The 27,607-nt window shown below is 35.9% G+C and overlaps 2 protein-coding genes and 1 long non-coding RNA gene across 3 annotated transcripts in view; 2 read left to right on the forward strand and 1 right to left on the reverse strand.

Annotated features, from left to right (window-relative positions):
* Positions 1–3,243: 3,243 nt before the first annotated feature.
* Positions 3,244–5,506, reverse strand: LOC127867969 (uncharacterized). The gene is made up of 4 exons (XM_052409501.1): positions 5,386–5,506; positions 4,926–5,046; positions 4,418–4,622; positions 3,244–3,533 (listed from the first exon to the last, which is right to left on the reverse strand). The coding sequence occupies exons 1-4, from the start codon at positions 5,488–5,490 to the stop codon at positions 3,422–3,424; spliced, it is 543 nt and encodes a 180-aa protein (XP_052265461.1). The 5' UTR covers positions 5,491–5,506; the 3' UTR covers positions 3,244–3,421.
* Positions 5,507–14,821: 9,315 nt separating this feature from the next.
* Positions 14,822–27,607, forward strand: part of LOC127867980 (uncharacterized) — a 35,539-nt gene continuing 22,753 nt past the window's right edge. The window contains exons 1-3 of the mRNA XM_052409528.1: positions 14,822–15,189; positions 16,662–16,814; positions 17,312–17,416. Of these exons, the coding sequence (XP_052265488.1) occupies positions 15,099–15,189; positions 16,662–16,814; positions 17,312–17,416 (349 nt within the window). The 5' untranslated portion in view covers positions 14,822–15,098. The remainder of the gene's footprint in view (positions 15,190–16,661; positions 16,815–17,311; positions 17,417–27,607) is intronic.
* LOC127867981 (uncharacterized) lies at positions 18,963–27,198 on the forward strand. Its single transcript, XR_008043837.1, has 7 exons — positions 18,963–21,869; positions 22,109–22,194; positions 22,299–22,455; positions 22,726–22,937; positions 23,253–23,373; positions 23,762–23,966; positions 25,915–27,198. It is a non-coding gene; the product is annotated as an uncharacterized LOC127867981 (long non-coding RNA).

Here is a 27,607-nt window from a genome sequence, read left to right on the forward strand (position 1 = left end):
ATGGTAGCCCATTGACTTCTACTGATGCCTTATGGTATACCATTGACTTCTACTAATGCCTTATGGTATACCAATGACTTCTACTGATGCCTTATGGTATACCATTGACTTCTACTGATGCCTTATGGTATACCATTGACTTCTACTGATGCCTTATGGTATACCATTGACTTCTACTGATGCCTTATGGCAAACCATTGATTACTACTGATGCCTTATGGAAGCTATTTGACTTCTACTGATGCCTCATGGTAGCTCATTGACTTCTACTGATGCCTTATGGTATACCATTGACTTCTGCTGATGCTACTTATGGTAGCCCATTGACTTCTACTGATGCCTTATGGTAGCCAATTTATTTCTACTGATGCCTTATGATATACCATTGACTTATTCTGATGCCTTATGGTAGCCCATTGATTTCAACTGATGCCTTATGGTTTACCATTGACTTCTACTGATGCCTTATGGTAGCCCATTCACCTCTACTGATACCTTATGGCATCCCATTGACTTCTACTGATAACTTATGGCAGCCCATTGACTTCTACCGTTACCTTATTGTAGCTCATTGATTTCTAATGATACCTTATGGCAGCCCATTGATTTCTACTGATGCCTTGTGGCAGCCCATTGATTTCTACTGATACCTTATGTTAGCCCATTGACTTCTATTGATACCTTATGGAAGCCCATTGATTTCTACTGATACCTTATGTTAGCCCAATGACTTCTGCTGATACCTTATGACAGCCCATTGACTTCTACTGATACCTTATGTTAGCCCATTGACTTCTACTGATACCTTATGGTAGCCCATTGACTTCTACTGATACCTTATGGTAGCCCATTGACTTCTACTGATACCTTATGGCAGCCCATTGACCTCTACTGCTACCTTATGGTAGCCCATTGACTTCTACTGATGCCTTATGGTAGCCCATTGACTTCTACTGATACCTTATGTATGCCCATTGACTTCTACTGATACCTTATGGCAGCCCATTGACCTCTACTGCTACCTTATGGTAGCCCATTGACTTCTACTGATGCCTTATGGTAGCCCATTGACTTCGACTGATACCTTATGTTAGCCCGTTGACTTCTACTGATACCCTATGGCAGCCCATTGACTTCTACTGATACCTTATGGCAGCCCATTGACTTCTACTGATACCTTATGGTAGCCCATTGATTTCTACTGATGCCTTTTGGTATTCCAGTGACTTCTACTGATGCATTATGGTTGCCCATTGACCTTTTCTGATGCCATATAGTAGCCAATGACCCCTACTGATACCTTATGGCAGCCCATTGAATTCTTCTGATACCTTATGATAGCCCATTGGCTTCTACTGATGCCTAATGGTAGACCATTGACTTCCTCTGATACCTTATGGTTGCCCATTAACTTCTACTGATACCTTATGGTACTGATACCTATGGTAGCCCTTTCTCTTCTACTGATACCTTATGGCAACCAATGGACTTCTACAGATACCGTATGATGTCCCATTGGCTTCTACTGATACCTTATGGCAGCCCATTGACTTTTTCTGATACATTATGCCCATTGATTTCTACTAATGCCTTATGGTAGCCCATTAAGTTCTACTGATATCTTATGGCAGCCCATTTACTTCCATTGATACCTTATGGTAGCCATTGACTTCTACAGATGCCTTATGGTAGCCCAATTGACATGTACTGTTACCTTATTGTATACCACTGACTTCGACGAATGCCTTATGACAGCCCATTGACTTCTACAGATGCCTTATGGCTTCTCATTGACTTCTAATGACAACTTATTGCAACCAATTGACTTCTACTGATGCCTTATGGAAGCCAATTAACTTCTTCTAATGCCTTATGGTAGCCCATTGACTTCAACAGATGCCTTATGGAAGCCCATTGGTTTTTACTGATACCTTATGGTAGCCCATTGACATCTACTGGTACCTTACAGTAACCTATTGACTTCTACTGATACCTTATGGTGGCCTATTGACTTCTACTGATATCTAATGGAAAACCATTGACTTCCACTGATACCTTATGGCAGCCCATTGACATCTACTGTTACCTTACAGTAACCCATTGACTTCTACTGATGCCGTATGGTGGCCTATTGACTTCTACTGATATCTAATGGCAGCCCATTGACTTCTACTGATACCTTATGGCCTCATTGTATGAGCACAGATGACCAAGTGGTCTCAACGATAGACTTTTATTCCAGGGGTCAATGGTTAGAGCCCAGTTGAGGGTTACTTTTTGTTTGTTTCTTTAATGTAATTCTTGTTTTATTTTAAATGGAGCTTTTAAAAATCAAATATTTACATTTATCAATATTGAGCATTTAATGACAAACTGTAAAAAAGGTCCCTTTTAGATGTTTAATAAAAAATACCACGAGGTACAAATTTAGAACTCATTGGTTGTTTATTTGATTTAAAAGTGATTTGCCTTGTCAGCGAGGTTACTTTAAAGTTATTATCACTTTTATCCTTTTTTCAAATCATTAATAGAAAAAGATAATTTATGCTTCATTTTGGAAAAAACAGGGCTTAATGCATATGCATTAATTGTCATCCCAGTACTAGAGACTCTCTTTAAACGAAAAACAACATAACATCAGAAAGTGTCATCCTTGATTAGCTTGTGTGCATTGCACAGACAGGCTACCGGTAATCAGTGTGCACAGGCTAATCTGGGACACCACTTATTTGACATGCATTAAGCCCCGTTTTCCATGAAAGAAGCCAATATGTACAGATTTCAATGACAAACTGGCCAATGTCGTCCCACAAGCTGTTAAACTATATTGATTGCATACACACTCTGCTGTCTGCTGCTGTCTGCAGTGTTCTAGTGGTAGAGTATAAACAGGCAGATGTGGTTATCGTTCCTAGCGTAGTTAACATCAGACTGACTTGCATTATCGTTCCTAGCGTAGTAAACAGGAGACTGACTTGCAGAACACACTCACAACCTTAGTCCTTCGCAAGCGAAGAACTAAAAACTCAAAAAAATATTTGAACATTCCAAAGTACAATTGTGTACCGTCGTTTCAACCAAAATCAGATGATCTTAACAAAAAATGTACAGTTTCCGAAGTATGAGCTTGTTTCCATTGAAGTTTGATAAGCACAATGTTCAACTTTTTAGAATGGTTGCCGCATTCAATACATAAGCCCTGTTTGTGCATGCGCTGTACACTTTGTGTAATTAACAACACTGTTTTGCATTTTTTGATCACGCTCTTTATTCGTCAATTCTGATTGGTCAATAAGAAAACATACGGCAACATAAACATAAGACTTTTACTGTTCTTAGTTACTGCCTACAAGACATTAAGACATCAACTTGTCTTCACAGCAAGTTAGTAAGTCTGGAAAGCAAGTTTTCACCAAAGTCATCATGCGCCTTCCACTGCGTGTTCCATTACTGTCAATCTGCGGATGTCAAACTGTCCAGACTGGAACGATGTTGAACCCAATACAAAAGGCTTGGCATTGATAGTCACCGTGCTGCAAACAGTTATAAAATTGTAATGATGATTGGTGCATATCTGTATCAATACTAGATCAATAGGTAGACTCTTTCACTCATATAAACTGATTTCAGTAGCTGTGTCTTAATATGATTTCATTTGCGTTCGTTGTTCAACCATGTATTCATGGACTGCTGTTTAGTATAGCCCTATAATTTAGACTCAAACGTTTGCAGTAGACATAATACCTTTCTTAATAAAAAACTTGACGGTTGTCTACATAAATACCACCCGAATTCTTTTGTTTTAGCTCGTCTATTCACTGAGTAGCTAAGAGTCATACTAATCGCCAAAATGTCGGCGTCGTCGTAAAGATTTAAACATGTTAAAAGTGCAACATCCTTATCACTGATATATATTCTACTAGGTATTAAAAAAAATTAGTTCATCCTTTTTGGACTTTGCAATTTTGTGTTTTTTGGTGAACGCGCAATATTTTCATAACAATGTTTCCACTACAAGAATTTACTTGGGGTCATTGTGTGATGTAACTAACCAAGTTCAACGCAGATCCTGTCCCTTTTATGTACTTAAACATAACTATTCATGTCTTTATAATCATTCACGGACAAAGACCTATAACAAGCTTTTTGGCAGGATTATGCCAAAATTTGTATTTTTTAAAGTGCGGTTGAGGTGTGTGTATGTGTGTTCAAGTAAAACTTCAGGTTGAAGTTTGCATGCAACAAGAACATATTTTTGTAAGTGGAATGAAAGTCGCGTGAGCTGACTTCGAACAGCTCTTCTTATTTGAGTTGCTAATTTATTGAAAAATATATTAAACATGGAAATTCTCAGATTGTGTTTTACTCATTTAAAGGTTCAATTATATAGTGAGTTTGATCATGTCAAGATACTTACGTGGTTACACCAGCTTTCAGTCCGCCCTTTATGATGAAATGTTTGGTCGCGCTCATACCAGGTTGTATAGAAAAGCTGTAAATTTTCGGCTCCAAAGCAAAGTCCTGATCGTCCTCAATTCTCACGTCGATATCCTGATCAACGGCACCAGCGTTCTGTACCGTGAATGGAATGTCTAACGTTTCGTTGGCCCACAGTGTCACCCCTGATGACAATTCATTATTTCAGTGAAATAATACTCAGACAACATAAATTTAAAAGGTTAAGTTCGTAATATTAATAACTGGTCCACACATTTCGGGTTTTAAATAAAGCTTGATTTCAAAACCAAAAATAAATATGACATTTAATGTCTGAGTATATGTTATAAAATTTAGTGTATGAAGTAATAGTTAACCTCTTTTTTTATGGTAGTATGCTCGTAACAAAAACAATACCGGAGAGAATATTTATATTGTAGATTATTTAACGCAATACTTTAATTTATGATTAACAAACTTGTTTTTACCTGTGAGCGGTGGTATGAACAATCGTAAGGTGACAGGTGTAATGAGGATTGGGTTCAGTCTTCGAAATGTATGTTTTGTTGGGGATGATTTGTCTTGTCCTTGTATTGCAACCATTAACGGCTGAAATAGCAAGAATGTACCAACGTAGTAATATGGATATATTTAATATAATGCAATCTAAGAAAAACACGATTGAAGTTAAAAACAAACACACGAAAATAAGAGTGTTCAGGCGTACGGACAACATGTTGAACCGCTATATTCTGATGACTCTTCAATACACTTTTCAAATATTTTAATCCTCAATTTAACAGTTTAATGTTAAATTTTTAAATGTTAAACGTAAGTTCCTAAACAATTATATGTGTATGTAGTTAAACTTAATTGTTAATCTTATGAAAATAAAAATAAAATTCTTTAAACCCATTGAAACGTATGTTATGTGGCTATATTAAGTACCTCGTCCGGAATAGTAATAGAGGCGGTGAAAATGGAATTTCCTCTTCTTCCGCCAACATTTTGCAACACTCCAAAAGCTTTAGGACTAAAGCTGTTTCTAGTCATTAGAAAAATTGATTGCAACCTTTGCGTATTCAGGTACCTCAACAACCATTTTGTACGATGCCCCTGAAAGAAAAAAACAACTTATTCGATTAAGTTCTTACCTGTAAACGTATACACGTTGCATAATATACTTTCAATCTTCCTACATGACATCACAGTATCAAATGACCTGCATTGAATTTATCCTTTGATAAAAATGCATTTGTTCGTTTTGTTTTTATTCATAAAATACATCTGTTTACCAAAGCACATGCTTAGGTTTCTGACGTAAATGACAAAATTGTTTTGCAAAATGTTAATAGCATTGGAAGATTGTGTCGTGTGGTAGAATATTGCATTATCATGCGTGAACAGAACGTCTTACCAGAGATTGGTCTTCCCTTTATGTCATATTCCCCGAAACCTCCCGGCCCAGGCTCAACAAATTTGTGAGTGAAATCGACAGGACTTGTAGCCTGAATGGTAACGTCCCATAGGTTGCTGTCCATTTTCATTATTTTCCAAATCCCATAATTTGCCTGGAAACGAACAAGGCTAATTTAATAAATTATTTTCCAATGCATACCCAATTGTCTTGTTTTCATTATTTAATTCAGATACATAATAATGGTATGATCTTGTACCTGAGTGATGTTGATTTCTAGAAGAGACAAAACCGATCCTGAGGACGGATAGCCGATAATTGTGGGCCTTGCAGAAGATGGCACACCTTAAACACAATTTTAGCGTTTTGAGGTGATTTGAAAACAGGTGTGTTATTTAACAAAATTTCGACTTTTACTACACTTGATGATTGTCAGATAACAAGAGCCTTTTCAAACATGTACTTTAGCATATGATCCCCTGATTAGAGCATACATAAGTATGCATACAAATACAATGTAGTTAGAGCTCGACCTATGTTAGCAATATGATGAAGAGGGTACACGCATTGTCCGTCCTACCTGATGGCGTCATTGCTATGACAACGGGATGTGCCTTCTCCGCCTGCACTCGTATGATCAACTGCGTTATGGTATCATCAACAAAAACCATGAACGATTGCCCTGCTGTAGCGGTGTAGGAAAATCGCATTAAATTGACTCGATTAGTTTCTAAGCTTTGCTGAAAAAAAGGAAATTTTAGACACAACTTTTCTTAGACATTTATACAATTATTTGATAGATGTACACCAATACTTCGTATTTATAGAATAAAATGAATTATTTGGACTTATTATTAAAAGTTACATAAATGTACAAGTTATAAACCTTCAACTGAAACATTACAATTTTAATACTGTCATTCATGCAACACGAAATTTCAGGATAACGTCTTTCTGCAACGAAGCTATTAACCTCATTGATAAACAATACATGTATATGTTAGAAACACATGTTCATTTTTCATTATGTCATATATCAAAACCAGTTATAGCTCTAAACAATTTAAATGGCACATACCTTTATACATAAATAAATTAAACTCGTGCAAAGCGTGCAAGAACAAAACCGAATGCCAATATAGGAAACAATCGACGCGTACAATGTATGCTTATAGAGGTATCAACTGCCATGTACATGTTGTGGGGCTATAAAAGAAGACTATTCTTACAGTGATGATGTTGACAGCATTCTCGATGTGGTTTTTGTCTGTGGTTATCACGGAGCCTCCTGATACGTTGGCCAGCAACTGGTAGAAGTCGATGTGCGCTTGCCGCCGGAATCGTCCGTCTGCGTGGAGTTAATAGTTTATAGCTAAGCAGGTGTATTTTTTAAATTGTTTACTGCAATGCAATGTTGATAATTTCATGTACTTAAGTTCAAATGACTCGTTCATATATGGGACGAAATACAGCATGTGTGAAATAACACCTGTTAGTTAACATGTAAGGTTTCGATCGCACCCACTTCTATGCAGAGAAACGGCTGCATGCTTGCTACTGTTTTTGGTATGATTTCAGGGACTATGATTAAGCTAAATATATCTTCGTTATGCTCTTGTGCAACCTCCGGGCAGAGATTTGACGGCTGGATCAAACACCTGCCTTCATAACCAACCATGTGATGATAGTCCAGCAAAGTTGTACAATTAGTTTAGCGTTGTTATTTTTAATTAAGGTAATTTATTGTTTTATTATGAATCTAAACGTACGCACTATTTTCATAATTTTCAAAATATAAAAGAACGTGTTCATAATATAATACTTAAAAAACACACAAAAACGTATGTTATGTAATTACTGAAGGCTTTCTAAATCGTCTTTTTCTTGTTATTCTTAATTTTCTTAAAACCAATCGGTATGTGGGATGATTTCCAGACGTCTTGCCTGATGTAGCCGGTAGTTGTATGACGTCAACCCGGATGGTGCGTCCCCGAAGGAAGGCCAGTGCGCGGTCTGTGTCCACCGTCATTTCCGCTCCCTGTTCGTCCACGACTAACAGCAGGTGCGAGTTCTGTTCGCTGATGTTTGCCACTGTGGGTTCAAATAAAAAAGGGTCATTAAACAACGGGGCTTTTTTCGTTTTGACGAAATAAGACTTCATGATAAATACATTTCACGCATAATGCTGATAGGTGAGGATAGTGTTTAGAGCACCGACATTTTCTCGCCTGAGTAATACTAGTTCTTGTCTGTTCACCTTTTATTTCGTAGTAGCCGTTACGATATAGTTAACTCATGTACCGTTCGATTCCAACTCGACTCATCATGTTCATAAAAAGATCCACAGCAAAACACCACTCATTTGAAATTGAATAAGTGAGTACGTTTACATCAACAACCGTCTTTTTGTGTGGTACATCTACATACATGTATGTGTATGCAATGTATCATTTGATTCATTTCTGTTATTTTCAACAACGTTTTCAACGAGTTGTAACACTCTTTTGCTGCAAAATAAAGCCGTTATCAAATTTGATTGAACAAGTTGTTATTTGGTGAGCTTAACTTTTATTCATTTTGTCAGTCACAAAGAAATAGGTTTTATGTTAGATTTGATTGAAAATCGTTTCGTAAAGTCCAACCAAAATGGCGGTCTGTCAGTTTTATTGTACATATTCTTGTAAAACGTTTAAATTGAGATTGTGATATATCCGTCAATGTGCGGATTCGGCCCACCATTGAGAAGGTCCTGTGCGATAGTGACATTGTTGGAGTGATGTACTGGCTCGTGTAGAAGGTGGTTCAAGGCATCAGCATCCCGCACAATGCTTATCGGTTTTCCTGTAATGTATTGCAAGGTTTTTTATTATTATCTGGGAAAACTGGGCTTAATGCATGTGCGCTTTTGTGGATTTTTTTCGTTCGAACGAAGTTCTTTCTAAATGAAAATCCATTTCAGGCGGAAAGTATCGTCCGTAATTCGCCTGTCTCGGACGACACAGATTTATATTTTTACTTCCCGTTTAAAATGTTGAGTTTCTTTGAAGTGTCAATCATGGTTATCTAGAAAAAAAAATACATATAACTTAATCCCGTCAGGTTTGGTCACATATATTGGTTGTTGAATGCTTATTTTTTTTATATTGTATATCATAATAATATGGTCACAATCATAAGGCAGCTTTTTAGTTTAGACATCACACGGCAATCTGCACGGGATGATGAAGCTCGTAACATATATCAAATTATTCAGCAGTTTGTTTTTAAGGACATATATAGAATAAGAACCTCATAACTTAGTACCGTGCTGCAACCTACCGGCGAATTTTACTATCACGTGACCGTATGTTTCGATGCAGTGTAGAAGCAAATCAGTCAACGAATCCGGGATCTCCTGCACGTGCAGTACGTATATGGAGCCGGATATCCGGTAGTTGTCATTGTGCTCACCATTGGCTAAAATACACACAATGTGAACTTTGTTTTGGTCAGAACATCATGCTCATAGTGCATGTCTATGGAAGAGGAAACCCAGTTGTCATCAAAGTGTTCCCTAACTGCTGAAATACACATTTTATTTATTATCGTTTGATGGCATTATGGAATAAATACCCGCAGCGAGAAGTTATAATGTCAATATCGATAATATGTACTCATGGTGCAGCGGCTCCTTCTTGAAGTACCAAAGCAATCTAATGTGTAACAATTCATGACAACACGATGATGTCATGATTTTTTAAAATGTTGTTATATATTGGTTCCATGTCTGTACCTCATAACGTATGTTCATATACATATAAATGAGCTGAGCTTAACAATAAACTTGAACATTTTTCGCATAAAATTGTAGATTGACCTTATCGCTGACATAAAAGGAAATTTACCGCCTTTTAATCTTAACCCTCTTTATAAAATATGACGATGAATTCTATTTAATGTGACAAGACTTATTTGATTTGCTAATTTATTTTATACTGAAATGAAATCTCTCTACCAAAATGTTTTGCGTATCTTATCCTTCTAAGAAAAATACACAGAACACGGAATCAACGAGTTTACGGAAAATGCGATGCGATTTTAGAGACAGTCTTGTGGTAATGCGTAAAACCACTCGACGAAATTTGAATGTAATTTAAAAGCTTATCAATTTCGAAATCTTCATGATGCGTTTACGATAAAATTATCTCAAACGCTCTTCTATTTTTCTTTTACCGCCGAAAGTTTTATATGAAACTCTCGTTTGTTGTAAACCATGCGCGCTTACATTCTTTTATACGCTGTAAAGCGTTAAAAGTAACTCATAGTTTTCGCTATAGTTTGATAAAAATAATAATAATAATAATAAAAATAATAATAATAATAATAAAAATAATAATAATACTAATAAAAACATGAAAAATAAACAACGATAGCTAACGAATGTGTTTAATAAAAAAGATTGTCAACAGTATACATGTACATTTATTCATTTGTAAAATTATTTGTATACGAACATAAATGCTATGTAAGTCCGCAACAATTACATCTACTGGTATGAGAAACGGTATTTAATAATATACTTATTCAATTTAAAATAAAAGTACATATATGACATTCAAACTCAACTTGTAGTAACACAATATCGTTTTATCAACTTAGCAGTTGTTTTTGACACTGGCTTCTTATTTATATACAAGAATAGCAATGCAAGAAAATAAAACCACACTACTCATGGTATATTTATTCGAGTAAACATACTTGAATATACATATTTCAAAGGCAGAGTTAATGAGCTGTATTATTGCCTTTCTTAAAACATAATATTTTGGTCATATGACTCTAGAAGATTACTCACGTGCAATAAGCTCCTGGGTTTGTCCCGGGATCATGCAACAGTAGATCACTACCTTCGTGAAAAGGAGGGAAAATTTTAGTCTATTATCCATCCTCCTAAGAGGATTGAAACAATATCCCGTTTAAGTCTACTGTATCGATAGAACGGCTTAAATATGCAAATGCTTTACAGTACAGCTAATGTGTGTACTATTTGATTTAGTAATTCATCATTCTTAAAGAAGAATTTTTTTTTACCACAATAATGAATTGTGCTATTTGTCTTAAGTTAAAAACACGTGCTACTGTTGTGCGGTTACTATTTGCAACGAAGGCCGTAAGGACATTCAGTTTCAGGATATGGTCACATGGTCATCGTTCATTGGCACACTTCTATTCGTGTACATCATGCCTATCTTTAAAAGACTGAAAGTGCCAAGTGTATGTGTGTGTGCGCCAGTAGTATCCACAGAGGATTTTACAAGAGTTATAAATCGTATAAACGTGGTTTAGATTTTGCGATTGTCATCATTCATATTCGCGTAATGGGATTCAATGATACATGCAATATACAAGACATAACCGGTCGAGTGCAAAACTTTAGGCGTTAGACAACTTTCGCATTAAGATCGATGGGTGAACGAACAAGGGCGCAGAGTAAGCCAACAACACCGACCACGTGATTACATTCCAAACGGTAATGTCATTCTATTACAACTGACGATTTATCTTTTATGAAGCATCAGTTTGGTGAAAAGAATCACCTTTCAAATTCGCCAAAAATATTTCAAACTTAATGTTTGCGGTGTGGAATGTTCATGTTTTATACAAAGTAGAACCTGGCATTAGTTCGTATCAACAACATGCCGATTAACATGTATCTATTGCATTTTGGATAAGTTGATGTTGCTTAAGATTGGTAACATGAAACTTACAATTTACATGGCCTAAAAAGTTGGCATTTTGTTATTCTTTATACTAGCTTAAAATGCAAATTGTTGCTTCCTCCTTTTCTTAGAGACGACTCCTTATCACGGACTCCATCTCCTTTGGAATAATACAAAAGCATCAATTAGATCGTCAAGAATCAAATGTTTTTGTTAATTCATCAACTTGTGTATGTTCTAGGCAATCATTTGATGTTGTTTATCGATTTAATTGGGTGGACATTAGTATGTCACACAAGTAAACAACATCGATTTGCTTTTAAAACTCCACCATGTCACAGCCAATAAAGGTCCTCACATTTCCATATGGATTGTGATTACATGTTTGTACAGTTGTGAATATATTAATCTTCTTTTAATCGAACTACATTACCCGCTTTTTAAACTAATGCGAAATATGTTGAAACTAAATATAAACCAACTCACCTTGTTGAATTCTCAATGTTATAAAAATAAACTTCCTGTCCTTAGAGCCACATCGGAAGTGCTATTGGCTTGTTGAGTAATGCATCTAAAAACAGGTGGCGCCAGTGATAAAAGACCGTGGGAAAGTGTCGTCCCTGATAAGTCTGTGCGAACTTGTAGAGAACAATCAGGGACGAAACTTCACGCACATGCATTAAGTCCCCGTTTTTTTCAGAACGAGACCTCTTTGTGAACAGTCAAGATGATAGCTTTCTTACATTTTAGCGTACATGTTAGTTAATATGTTTCAGAGTGACAGAATTAAGTATTTAAAGTCATCAGACAGTTTTACGGTATTATGATATGCGTTCGTATATTTTATTTGGCAGAGCAAGGTGGTAGCGGATAAGTGCGTTTCTTTCGTTTTTTCTTCGTTCCGCAGAAAGTTGCAAGTATTTGTTTCGAATGAACCATCGGGTAAATAGAATACACATGGTCTTGCTTTATAGTTTCAATTTTGTTGATATTAAGGCAACGTTTGATTACAATTAAATCTTTTATGACTGTATCCTCGTGTATGGAAATCGGTCTGGACGTAATACACTTTATTGACCTTTCGAATGGTGCGACACAATTTTCACGAGTGTGTTATGATCTCTATGCTGGCTTTTCAATTGGTATGTTTGCATATATCTATGCTCAAATTGAACCGTGCTTTATTAAGTTTGAGAGTCTTTTGGTGGCATGTAATAGTTTTCATATAAAATGGGTTCGTTCGTGGTTTTTTTATTCTAAATTTTTAAAATAACAGATTACGTTCTATGAATGATGAAATATTGTTTTAGTATTTATTATCAGTACATATGGCCACAGAACTGATTTTTACGGAAATTGAGATGAAAGTATTTTCTTCAATTGATTTCATTTACCTCTTATAATAACAAGCTGTTCACTTACAAGGCAATTGAAGTTCGCTATGTTTTATAAGAAAATACATGGTTACCGGCGTTATTTCCTATATAAATCAAAACTAAATGTGAATGAACGAGCCAATAAAGGAAACATTTAGCAATATTATTCAATAAGAAATTGTTATACTGCCCACCATGTTCATTATTTAATTAGTTAAATGCCCAGATATTTGACGTGGTTCAAAAGCAAATCAATTTAAACAAAAGTTAGCGAAACATAATTCTTAGTAGTTGGTAACATCTAAATAAAACGATCTATATTAACTAGCGAGTTGTCATTGATATCTCTTACGGCGCAATCGTTTGAAGTTATGTTTGCGTTATGATTTTCGAAAAATGCCTTGTCCAAATGAAAAGATGCACTCGGTTAAACGAAACTCATAAAAGTTTGAAAATTGAAATATCATTAAATATGTGGTCGATCTTGTATTGAGAATCTTCGATATCGGAGGAACTAAAGAATAAATTTATACAAATATATATGCTGACAAACTGAAATTAAACGAAATGATATGCGTTCATATAAATGGCATACTCGACATTAACCACGGTCGGTAAGAGGCGCCCGCGTTCAACAAAGCGGCGGGGTCGGGAACGGCCCGAATGTGAGGACTCTCGACAAGCCAAATCTCAGATATGGAAGAGTAAATGGATTTATGGAACGTACCGAAATGCACCTACTCAACATACCTAATACGTTTATTAGTTGCCTGGCAATAATAATGTTTTTCAATTAGCGTTAGTTGTCGGCTCTTGTGGTAGTGTAAGGAAGTGTCAAGTCACTAAAGCGGCGGCACTCGTATTTTGCCCGTGTACATTTCAGTTTAAGCTCTTTCCAACTACGGTTTAATATTAGAAAAATATTGGGGATATAACAACATATAGTTACTATTGTATGCAAATGTTACCAAACACATGTATCGATAATTATTTTGCCTAAACTGTTTTTGAAACGACTTACGATAAAATTAATTTGTTTTAACCCACAGCCAATATCTGGGTATTTTAATGATCAAATAATCGCATGCAGGTCAATATAACGATTTTTCATTTGATAATATTCAAAATTGTTTCCTTTATTGGTCCATTTATGATTTTAACCTTAGTTAAAACTACCAGTAACCTTGTATTTTCGTATAAAAATTATATCATAACAAAGACTTTAATACAAAATTGTGTCGCCGCAATGGAACGGTCAATACATTAATTTTGAATCGGTTTCAATGCACATTGATTACGTATTAATTTTTTTTTTTAATTATAATTTTACATTGTCCTAATATCGAAATTCAAATTATAAAGCAAGACCAGGTGTATTCCAATTTACCCGATGGTTCAACCGAAACAAAGACTTGCAACTTTCTGCGGCACGAGAAAAAACGAAACAAACGCAAGTATCCGCTACCACCGTTTTGAACGAAAGAAATATCCCTACGAATATCTTAATACAGTTAAACTTTCTAATGACTTTTAATATTTAATTTTGAAAAGCCATCTAGTGTAATCCCTGTTTGACCTGTAAAGTCCTCAAATTTGAAATGGTGATTTCATGTTCGAACTAAGGCGATGTGTACACCAAACTAATGCTTCACAACTGATATTTAATATGGCATCGTCGAATGCAATTAACGTTTGGCATGCAATCACGAGGTCGTATAGATGGCTTTCCCGGTGTCATTTTGTTCGTACACCCATCTATCTTAATGTGAAAGTTGTGTAACGCCTCAAGTGCTGAACGCCATTACTCATACTTGAAATATGAAATCGTCAAATTCAAACTATGTTTAGACGATTTATCACTCTTGTAGAAGCTTTTGAAGGTACTACGGCACACAAGTACAATCGCTTAGCACTTTCGGTCGTTAAAAGATAGGCACGATGTAAAAGAACAGAAGTCGGCCAATGAACGACGATCACGTGACTATTGCCTGAAACTTATTGTCTTTACAATACAATATTGTTGCTACAAACGATGTCTTCTTTAAGCATAACGGTGTATACTGTCTAATATTAGACAGATTAATATTACTTGTATAGCATTTGCACATTGCAACGTGCCTATCAATACATCGAACTTTAAAGGAATATTGTTTCAATCCTATTTGGAGGATGGGTTTTGGTTTAAAATTTTCGCTCCTTGTTATGGGGGTAGTGATCTACTTTTATGCGACACCGGGGAAAACCAATGAGCTTATTCCACGTGAGTAATCGTAGGGAGCCATTCGACTAAAAGATTATATTTATTTAAATAGTAAACAGTAAACATTAATGGTTAAAATATAAATATAAAAAGACTATACATGTCATTAATACAGCTTCTTAACTTTGCTTCTGAAAAAACGTATATTTAAGTATTTTAACTCGAATAAATATACAATATGCAGTCTAATATTAATTTCTAGAATTACTATACTAGTATATAAACAAGAAAACAATGTCAATAACTACTTCTAGGTTGATAGAACTGGATATTTTAACTACACGTTCCATTTCAATTCCATATATGTATTTTCCTTTCATATTCAATAAGTATTTTATTTAATACCGCTTCTAATACCAGAAGCTATAATTGTTGCGGACTAATATGACATTTATATTTGTGCAAACACAATTTTACAATTTGCTTTGTGCATATCATTTATAACATAAAAAGAAAAATCGAAGAGTGTTTGAGAATTGGTGATCTTTAACACATCATGAAGATTTCAAATTTGATAAACTTTTCAACTGATATCATCGAATTGTTCTTGTATACGAATTATCAATCGCATAATGGTACATAGCATTTACGTAAATGTGTTGATTTCGTTTTCCATGTATTTTGTTCAGGTGAATGAGACACGTAAAACTTTTTGGTACATAAGTTTCATTTAAGATTTTAAGCACTAATTGAATCAAATCAGATCAGTAAAATTATACAGGGTTAAATGTTATATTAAATGAAGATGTTGCAACCAAAAGCAGTAAATTTCCTATATTCTAGTGATTAGTTCCATCTATATGCAGAAAAAAAATGTTCAAATATATATAAGGTATGAGGAACAGACACCAATTTGTTTAACAACGACAACAAACCAAGACAAAAAAAAACGAGCAGGACATCATATGCGTTGCGTGGCTGTAAACAAATGTTGCATATTTGATTGAATTTGTACTTTTCATTTCATCGTTCCTCAAAAAGTTGTAACTCTGTTGCTCTGGTCTCTTTCCTACCATTGAGTAATTAAATGGTGATTATATTGAATGCGTTTTAATTCCTTTTTTTGTTTAATTTGAGTTGCAATGCTATGAGGTTAAATTTTATTTACACTTAAATGTATCATGAATATTGCTGGGTCAAGTGTGAGGTTGAGCGCTCTAAAACCGGTTTAAACCCCCAATGCTTTAAATTGACCGTTCCAAGGCGGTGACCCCAGCTTTATTCTTATATGTGTTTATGTTGTTTTGTATTGTGCTGTTTTGTGCTGTTTTGTACTGTTTTGGCAATTGGTCACTTGCCTTAAATAAAGGACCAACTAATTGTATATAATTAGAATTCAATACTGCTCCAGCAGCTGGAGTTTCACTTCTTTATATTTAAAGGGTCGCTGAACTATGCGTTTTCTGCTCCATACAAATGCACTATGAGCAGGATGTTTCATCATAACCAAGTTCCTACTGTGTGCATTTCAGCCTTTGGTGAGCACGTTGATGACTACCGGATATCCGGCTCCATATTCGCACTGCGCGTAAATGAAGTTCCGGACTCATTGACTGATCTGCTTCTTGACCAAATAGAAACATACGGTCACGTGACAGTACAATTCGCGGGTATGTTGCAGCAAGGTACAATGGGAAGTGTTTTAACTTTATGAGGTTCCTATTTTATATTTTTACCTTGACAAAAAACTACCTAATTAATGTAATAGATTATATGCAACGGGCGTCAACAAAAACAGCCAGTCACTGTTACTGTGAAATGTTTAAATCAAATGCTGATAAAAGCGTATGACCACATAATAATAATGTCTTTTTTAAACATTGAACCACCGATCGACGAGATCGAAACCAACCTGATCTACATTTAATGTGTGTTTTTTTCTGACGAACATGCATGATAATGCAGAGAAACTCATCATTATAAAAAGTAAGTAAACAATAAAATAAATTATGGGAAAACTTGGCTTAATGCAGGTGCGTCAAGTATCGTCCCACATTAGCCAGTGCAGTCCGCACAGGCTAATCAGGGACGACACTTTACGCACATACATTGAGCCAAGTGTTCCCAGAGCGAGGTTAAAATTAAATACATTTTGTAATAATAAACCTGCTATGTATTTCAGCGAATCCGATTAGCATTGTGCGGGATGCTGAGGCCTTGAATCGCCTTCTACACGAGTCGGTACATCGCCCCAACAATGTCAGTATCGCTCAGGACCTTCTGAATGGTGGGTTCGAATCCGTGTATTGACTTTTATACCGACCTCTCAGTGCAAAGGTTTAGACGGAACACGCGGAATTACACTTAAATTCCGCTACTTTATATGTGCTGTTTGAAACGATTGAAATCAAATCTTATAAAAACCATATTTTTTGTGACTTGTATACTTTTAGTTTAATAGTTTTACTCACCAAAATGCCCTAATCATGCAGATAAATAACATAAAGTCTGAAGTGTGTAGTAATACAGTGAGGCAACTTGTTGATGTTGTTGAAAGTAACATAAATGAATCAAATCATACATTTTAAACATGTTCATTTATGTAGAGTCACCACAAACAAAAGACGGTTGTACTTGAACATGTATTCTTTAATTTAATTTTACGAGTATGGTAAAGGCTTATTAAAACAAACAGTTGAACAGACTTTAACAAGTGTTACCTGACGAGAAGAGGTCGATGCTCTCAATAAACACTTCGTTTACCAATTAACATAATGCTTGAAATAGTATCAAAACGAACTCTTCTTTCGAAAAGTCTTAAAACAGCCTCATGGTTTGATGATCATTTTTATCTACAGTGGCATACATCAGCGAACGGAACTCGCATCTGCTGTTGGTCGTTGACGAACAGGAAGCGGGAGTGACGGCGGATACTGAACTTGCGCTGGCCTTCTTCCGGGGAAGCACCATCAGGATTAACGTTATACAACTTCCGGTTACATCAGGCAAGTACATGTGCGGCATTCATACCACATACCGATTGCTTATTAGGAAATTCGAGAAAAAAAACTGTAGTTATGATCTTTAAAAGCCTTTTGTGAAGACATTTAAAAAGTCTTTACAAACGACATATAGAAACAACTTAAAATACTAAACTTTTTAGGACTAGTTTGTTGGAAATAATTTGACGATATCGGCGAAAGCAGTTGAAAATGGAAATCTCTTGTTTCCATTATACACACCAGAGAATATTGAACATTAACACAGCTTAATCACAGTCCCCGATATGATACCGAAAATTGAAGCATGCGTGCCAATGCAACAGTTTCGCTACATAGATCTGGATGCGATCACAAACTTAGATCTTAAGCTAACGATTATTTTTTCCAGTTTGTATTTTTCCCATAATGATCATTTGAACTTATCAACATTCGATTGCATTAAACAATGAAAAAATATAGTTATTTATACACACCCCATTTATATGCGACAACGCGAAAATGATCTTTAAAACATGTTAACAAAAAACCTTTTTGTTACAAATTCTAATTTCCCCCAAGATAGTGCACGACTGCGACCAAATGCGAGTGTTTTCCATCGTAACAATGTGGCGCCTCTGTTATCATGCATATTAAACTCTTTTACTCCTCGCAGGCGGACGATTCCGGCGGCAAGCGTCCATCAACTTCTACCAATTGCTCACCAACGTATCGGGAGGGTCCGTGATAAACACAGACAAGAACAACATCGGTAGCGCTGTCAACATCATCAGTGTAAGAGTAGCCGTCTGTTGTAGACCGACAACATTGACATGGCTATCGTGAACCCAATAGCATACATTTTACGCATATATTGTTTTCTATATTTGCCTTCCATTCTGTGTTTGCACGTTTTGCACGAGTGTTTTTAGCTCCACTGGCCAGAGGCCAGCGGGGCTTATGTCATGGTACTGTGTCCGTCGTACGTGCGTGCGTCCGTCCGTGCGTGAGTGCGTGCGTTAACTTTTTCTGTAGACATCTTCTCATAAACTACAAGTCCAATTCTGATAAAAATTCTCACAAATGTTACTGGGGTGAACCTCTTAGAAATTTGTTCAAATTATGCTCCTGGGGTCAAATTTGACCCCGCCTGGGGGGTTAATAAATTGAACATATGCTTATATAAAGACTATTTTGTGCAAACTTTAAAAAATCTTTTTGTCCTTATCCATTGGGCCTAGTGCTACCACATTTGGTATGTAGTGACATCTAATTCTCTACTTAGTTTGTTAAAATTATGCCCCTGGGGTCAAATTTGACCCTGCCCTGGGCCACAACAATGAACATACGCTTAAATAAGGCCTATTTTGTGCAAACTTTAAAAATCTTCTTGTCCATAACCGTATGGCATAGGGCTACCAAATTTGGTATGTAGTGACATCTAATAGTCCTCTACCAAGTTTGTTCAAATTAAGCCCCTGGGATCAAATTTGACCGTTCCCCAGGGGTCACAAAATTAAACATATGCTTATATTGGGCCTATTTTGTGCAAAATTTAAAAATCTTTTTGTCCATAACCATTGGGCCTATTTCTACCAAATTTGGTATGTATTAAAATCTTAAAGTTCTCTACCATGTTTTTCAAATTATGCCCCTGGGGTCAAATTTGACCCTGCCCGGGGGTCACACAAATGAACATATGCTTAAATAAGGCCTATTTTATGCAAACTTTAAAAATCAATTGTTCATAATTATAGAGCCTAGGGCTACTAAATTTGGTATGTAGTGACATCTAATAATCCTCTACCAAATTTGTTCAAATTATTCCCCTGGGCTCAAATTTGACCCTGCCTCGGGGCTCACAAAACTGAACATATGCTTATATAAAGACTCCTTTGTGCAAACTTTAAAAATCTTCCTGTCCATAACCATTGGGCCTAGGGCTACCAAATTTGGTATGTAGTGACATCTTATAATTCCCTATCAAATTTGTTCAAATTATGCCCCTGGGGCCAAATTTATCCCTTGAGGGCTCCCATTAAAAAGTTGTTCAAGAAAATTTGATTCGTCAAAAAACATGGCCACATGAAGTCGTTGAACTTTGCATGTTTATGCGTGTTTGCTATTTATTCATTATGGGATGAATAAACAATTTTCTTCTCAAACTAAAAGTTTATCAAAATGCACTTGGAATAACTTTTTAATTATAAGAGATAAATGCATACATGTCGAGCGTGAAAGGTAGACCAACATGTTAACTATCCATAAATGTTAACCCTTTACCAAAAGACACATTTAAAATTGAAAGAGATTGCAGACGAGAAATAATATTGTAAAGGACTATTTATAAATTGGCTGGGTGGGGTAGAAATCATTGTGATAAAAGGAGAAATTGCTCATCATGAGCAATTTCTCCTTTTTGAAACCGGAAGTCCTGTTTTCAAAACGAAAACAAACTCTTCAGAAGGAGTTATGGTCTATTGGCACGTCAAATGGAAAAAGTAAAGGAAAGTTAGGTCAAGCTAATTGTTTGTCATGATATCTCTTTAAACCTCACGCCATATGCAAGCAGTGTTGCCATGATCGCAACATCTTGATGAATTATAATTCATTTTTTTGTCTCATTAACATTTACTTTGTTTAACAAACAACCTCTACAAAGTTATCATTCCTACTGCCTTTCGGCACCTCATGAACCTGAAAAACTTGTAACTTTATGTTTCCTCAGGCAAATATCTTCTTTGTACAATAAACAATTTCTTCACCACGTTAACAATCCTGCTTCACTCACTTATACCTCAAGAATGAAGTAAAGTTCAGGTGATCTACGTCAATAGGTATTTTGCATATGTCATGAACTATATAAGTAACAGAATCTTCGAAACCAACAAACACTTTTTTGAATTTTGGAAAAAGATTCATGATTGAATGAAGGAACTTTCATTAATCTTGTAGAACATGCGTAGTTTTGATCTTCAGCATCTAAAAATATGTGAAATAGAAAGAACGACAATATCTTTTGGAGAGATAAATGTACCTACGTTATAAGCAAAGGACCTGTGCGACAATTCCCGGGCTTTTTAGTCTGTTTAGTTAACACCGTAGTAACGTTTTCAATATATAAAAATGCTCACCCTTCCAACTTTAAGCGCCCAGTGGGACGAGGGATAGAAAGAGAAAGTCCCATGCTTGAGTACATTTCAACCCATGCGCATTGTACGCTTTTTTCGCATAAAAAACAGTGGAGCGATACAGGGCCATCATGGCCCTCTTGTTATGAGACCATGACTACTTACTGGGGTCAGATCAAAACGATTGACTCATTTATTCGTGTTAACGGTACTTTAATATATCCATGCATAAAGGTCAGTACCAGGTTAATACAATTACTGGAGGTCAATAGATGCGTGTTGGAACAAGTTAAAACTTTAACTAACGTTCTTTTAGTGACAGTAATATAATGGTGATGTTGCAGTTGGATTTTCTCTCTTCAACATTTTTGTAACATAAAACCAGAATTATTTGAATTGTTGAAATTTAAATGAAACGTGGGCATAAAACTTTTGTTTATCTTAAATTTGCATTGTTATTTATTATTTCAGCAAAGCTTAGAAACTAATTGAGTGAATATAATGCGATTTTCCTACACCGCTGCAGCAGGGCAAACTTTCATGGTTTTTGTTGATGATACTATAACTAAGTTGATCGTTCGTGTGCAGGCGGAGAGATCACAACCTGTTGTAATTGCAATGACGCCATCAGGTACATAAAGGACAGAAAATGCATGTGCTTACTTCCTCATAAAATTTCAAAAAGGCTTAGCTTAAACTATATTGTTCATAATATTGTATGTTAATGTCATGAGATCATACGCCAAATTACATGATTGTAAAGGCTCATATTATCTGACAGTCATCATGAAAGTGTTGTTAAAGTCGGAACATTGTTCAGTCACGCACCGATTTGAGATCACCGAAAAAATTGCTAAAATTGTCTTTAAGTGGTACCATCTTCTTCAAGACCCACGTATATCGGATCTGCGTCCGCAGGATCGGTTGTAGCTCTTCTAGAAATCAACATCACACAGGTACAAGATCAAAGAATTATAATGTAAGTGAATTAAAAATGAAAACAAGACATTTGGGTATGACTATGAAAATCATTTTCTAAATCGGCTTTGCTTGTTTATAGGCATCCGATTACGGGATTTGGAAAATTATGAAAATGGACAATCTTATATGAGACGTCACCATTCAGGCTACAAGTCAAGTGGATTTCACACACAAATTTGTAGAGACTGGGATGGGTGGTTCTGGAGAATACGAAATAAAGGGACGACCAATCTCCGGTTAGACGTTTATTAGAATGCAATATTCAACAATACCAAATTATATACAAATTTAACTAAAATATTGTCATTCACATTAGTTACGTAAGCAGTTGTTGCGATGAACAGATGTTTATTAATACATTAAAACTGAACCGACAAATTCCTTTTGTGTCAAATAACACATTCAATAAGTTCATATGATACTGCGTTTTAGTTAGGAAGATAAAACTTTAATGTACACGTTTATGACATTAAAGGTAAAAACTACATTGAGAAACTTTTTTTCAGGGGCAACGTACAAAATGGTTGTTGAGGTACCTGAATACGGAAAGGTTTCCACGGTGATGTCAATTTTACTAATGACACGGGACAGCTTAAATCCTTAAGGTTTTGGTAGGTTGCAAAATGTTGGCGGAAGAAGAGGAAATACCATTTTCATCGCCACTATTACAATTCCCGATGAGGAACTTTACATAGCCACAGACCATAAGTTTCGATGAGTATACATAATTTTATTATTCATACTTTAAAACAGATATGTAAACTAAGTACACTTCGGATTAATTTGGAACTTCGGTGTTATTATTTCAATATCGATTATTCAAATATTAGAAAAGTACAATGAAACAAATAGAAGAGACATTATAATAACGGTTCAAAATGTTGTCCGTTCGCATGTACACTCGTATATTCTTGTTTTCTTTTATTAAATTGTGCTTTTCCTACATTGCATTACATTCAATTTATTTAGATTGCATTACATTAAATTTATTTCCACAACAGAATTCTAAGTTGATACATTATTATTCTTCCAGTCGTTTATGGTTGCAATACAAGGACAAGACAATTCATCCCCAACAAAACATTACTTTCGAAGAGTGGACCAAAACCTCATTACACCTGTCACCTTACGCTTGATCATACCACCGCTCACAGGTATACACTTTTTAACAATAATGTTTAACATAAATTTAAGTGTTGTATAGTGACAAATACAATATAAAGGTAAGTATACCTACCGGTATTCTTCATGTAACTAACAAACACCCATAAAAAGAGGTAAAGAAAATGTAATATGTTTTATGCTATAACTGGACCCTTATTTACTTATCTCACAAATGTAAACGGATTGTAATTTTTGTGAATCACCTCATACACTTTATTTCAATACTGCTCACGTAACATTTAATTGGATATTCATTTTTGTTTAATAAATAGCTTTATTTCAAAAGCAAAATCATCTTGAGTACTGATAAATATTGCGAACAATCTGTATTTATGTGTTTTGAGTATCATATCGCTAAAAATACTAATTGATCATCAGGGGTGACACTGTGGGCCAACGAGACGTTAGACATTCCATTCACGGTACAGAACGCTGGTGCCGTTGACTAGGATATCGACGTGAGAATTGAGGACGACCAGCATTTCGCTTTGGACCCGAACATTCACAGCTTCAGTTTAAAGCCTGGTATGAACGAGACCGGACAGTATACAATCCAGGGCGGACCGAGAGGTGGTGTTACAACGTAAGTATCTTGAATTGGCCGTTATACGTTTACGTCTACAATAACACGCAATAAATATGAAGCTTTCGTTGTACCATTTAATGTGTAGAACCAACTGAGAATGTTCCTGTTGCACATGTTTGAAATAAGTAGCTACTCAGATATCAAGAACTGTCCGAAGATAGCGCATTCGACGTTGATATTATGATGTCAATGTTCTGTCATTCAACTGATGTAATGACCATAAAGCCGTATTTGAAGATTAATATATGTAGTACATGTAGAGTATATGTAGAAACTTTGAGCTGATAGCATGTTATAAACACAAGAAATGCGACCATGATTTTCAATCAATTTACCAGTTAATCTAGTTTAAAATATAATAAAGTTTAAAGCAAGTTCTGCATATAAGCTAAATAACACACACTTACACTAAACTTCAATCCAAACTCAAGTAAATAGGCGAACACAACTTTGCTATTTTAAGTAACAATGACATTGACCTTACTGGCCCAAATGCCTGTCTCATCATTGGTCTGAATGTAATTACTCTAAAACAAGATAGCAGCAGTATATCTCCATCCAGACTCAATTTAGAGAGCGAAAACAATTTTTCTTTACAATGACCTTGACCCAATTGGCCTCAAATGCCAGTCCCACCATAGGTCTGAATGTAAGGGACCTAAAAACAAATACATATGAGAAAATTCAATGAAAACCCGTAGTGAACCAAGTGAAATAGAGATGTTGCACGTTTACCTAAATCAAAATTTAAAGTAAAACAAGAGCTGTGTTTGTGAAACACAATGCCCCCTACTGCGCCGCTTTTAAGCTGCACGGCAGCTATTTTAGAAAAAAATGACCTTTTACCTTGAAGGATGACCTTGACCTTTCACCACTCAAAATGTGCATTCCATGAGATACAAATGCATGCCAAATATCAAGTTACTATCTTCAATATTGCAAAAGTTATGACCAAGGTTAAAGTTTTGGGACAGACAGACAGACAGACAGACAGACAGACATACAGACAGACAGACAGACAGACAGACAGACAGACAGACAGACAGACAGACAGACAGACAGACAGACAGACAGACAGACAGACAGACAGACAGACAGACAGACAGACAGACAGACAGACAGACAGACAGACAGACAGACAGACAGACAGACAGACAGACAGACAGACAGACAGACACACAATACAATGACAGTCAGGCCCAAAACAATATACCCCCTATCATTCGATCCGGGGGCATAAAAAGGAACATAATTCTTCTAAATTTCATGCCAGAGTAATGGAACTTGGTAAGTGACATCACACAATGACCTTAAACACGTGTGGAGTTTCAACTGATCACCTGTAGAAGAAACAGTGATATGCAAGTTTCCCTTAACAACAACTTTACGCAGATGCTGACATTTGGATAAGAAGTAATGCTAGAGCTATGCAATGAATAGTCGAGCTCAAAAAAGGGTTTCGGTGGCATTTGTGTACGCTACCGTCAAGATTTTTGATTTAGCAAGGTATTTTGTCTACTGCAAATTGGTGAGTGTAAATTAAAGGGTTATATCACACAACAGTAAATAAACGCATGTCTAAACAAAGAACACGAATAACATCGCATCAAAACATAAGCTGAAATTAGTGTTTGTATCGGTGATAGTTTAGTCCTATTTATCTCGTATACACTTTAAGTTGTACACTTCATTATTGAAACAATTCACCAATCATCGTCATAGCTATATTATTCTTGAAGCACGGTGACTATATGTGCCTATATATAAGCCTTATGTGTTGGGTTCAACTTTGTATCAGTTCGGACAGTTTGACATCCTCAGATTTACAGTAATGGAACATGTAAGTACAAATAGTATCGAGCATCAAAATGCTAAATATTGGTTGCAAATTGACGTAAATATGTATTTTGAATAATATACAACATTTGTACTATATTTGATTTAGACAACAAGAATGACCCAATCAATCACCACTACGAAGTTAAAAACAACTTTTTCGCCACCTGCGACATCTTCAAATGTGTCTACAGCTGTCCTTTCAACGTCGTCATCGCAATTAACAGGATCCACAAAAGCAAATGCAAGCGGAAACCCCGGGTCATCAACTTCTGCAACGGGAGGTACACAATTCCCTGCAGGCACCGCTAATTAATCAAGTGTTTCACAATCAGCCTCCAGCACGTCTCATTCACAAGCCCCCGCGGGAACGCCAAAATCGGGCGATACACAATCTTCGCCCGGAGCATTAACTGCGTCAAGTTTGCCGCAGTCTGGCGCAACACAGGCTCCGTAAGGAACGCCACAATTGGGTGCTACAACGCAACAAGTTGGTTCTACAACACAACAAGTGGATTCTACAACGCAAAAAGTGGGTGCTACAATAAAACAAGTGGGTGTAACAACGCAACATGTGGGTGCTACAATGCAACGATTTGGTGCTACAACGCAACAAGTGGGTGATACAATGCAAAATATGGATGCCACAATGCAACAAGTGGGTGCAACAACGCAACAAGTGAGTGCTAAAATGCAAAACGTTGATTCTACAATGCAACGTGTGGGCCTTACAACGCCACAAGTGGGTGCAACAAAGGAACAAGTGGGTGCTAAAACACAACAAGTGGATGCTACAGTGCAACAAGTGGGTGCTACAACGCCACGATCAGACGCTACAATGCAACAATTCCGTTCTACTCAGACCACAGCACCCATCATTAGGCCATGGTTTGGGCGTCGGAGTAGTGATAGGTGCGTGATGACCTTGGTGAAAACTTGTTTTCCAGACTTCTAATTTGCTATGAAGTTGTGATGTCTTGGAGTCAGTAACTAAGATCAGTAACACGTTGTTGTTGCTGTTCTTAGTGATCAATGAAATTTCTTGTTTAGCAAATATAAATGAGTGTTGTTTATTAAACAATTTCACGCCACACACGCATGGCTTATTCAATTAATGCAGCAACCATTCTTAAATAGTAGAATATTGTGCTTACAAAACTTAAAAGCAAACAACTCTTTCACCTTGAAAACTGTTCATTTATTGTTAAGATCTTCAGGTTAAGATTAAAATGGAACACAATTATACAAGAACTTTCTATTATTTTAGTTTGCTTTTTTGTTCACTAGTCATAAAATTGTGAGCATGTTCCTTTTCCATGGAGAGCAGATTATGATTTTTATTGCGGCTTACCCCCACACAATACATTTAGTTTATTAAATGGTGGAGAACTTATTATAAGGGTATTTGTTATTTTGGATTGCAATTCTCCATATTGGTATCTATACACCCATGAAATTTTGTTCTGAAATCTTGTATAGTATCTGAGATATAGTCCTGAAAAGTTTACAAAAACAAACAAATTGCTCTTATTTAGGAAAGTTAAGGGTTATTGTTCATGTGCACGACAATTCTCCTTATTGATATCTATATACTGATAAAGTTGCATTTTGAAATCTTGTGTAGTATCTGAGATATAGCCCTGTAAAGCTACATAATAGAAAAACAACAAATTGCAATGACTCTTATTTAGTCAAGTGTACGGTTACGATTTTTTGTGTATATCACTTCTCCTCATTGAAATATATACACCCATTTAGTTTCATGCTGAAATCTTATATAGTTTATGCGTTATAGCCCTGAA

The sequence above is a fragment of the Dreissena polymorpha genome, chromosome 2, assembly GCF_020536995.1.
Source record: "Dreissena polymorpha isolate Duluth1 chromosome 2, UMN_Dpol_1.0, whole genome shotgun sequence".
Taxonomy (NCBI): domain Eukaryota; kingdom Metazoa; phylum Mollusca; class Bivalvia; order Myida; family Dreissenidae; genus Dreissena; species Dreissena polymorpha.

Coding starts and splice junctions, on each gene's coding strand:
- LOC127867969 (XM_052409501.1), bottom strand. CDS start 5,490: ATGACTAGAAACAGCTTTAGTCCTAAAGCTTTTGGAGTGTTGCAAAAT. Junction 4,623..4,925: donor GTTCATACCACCGCTCACAG/GTAAAAACAAGT, acceptor AATTGTCATCAG/GGGTGACACTGTGGGCCAAC. Junction 3,534..4,417: donor CTGAAAGCTGGTGTAACCAC/GTAAGTATCTTG, acceptor AACTGTTTGCAG/CACGGTGACTATCAATGCCA.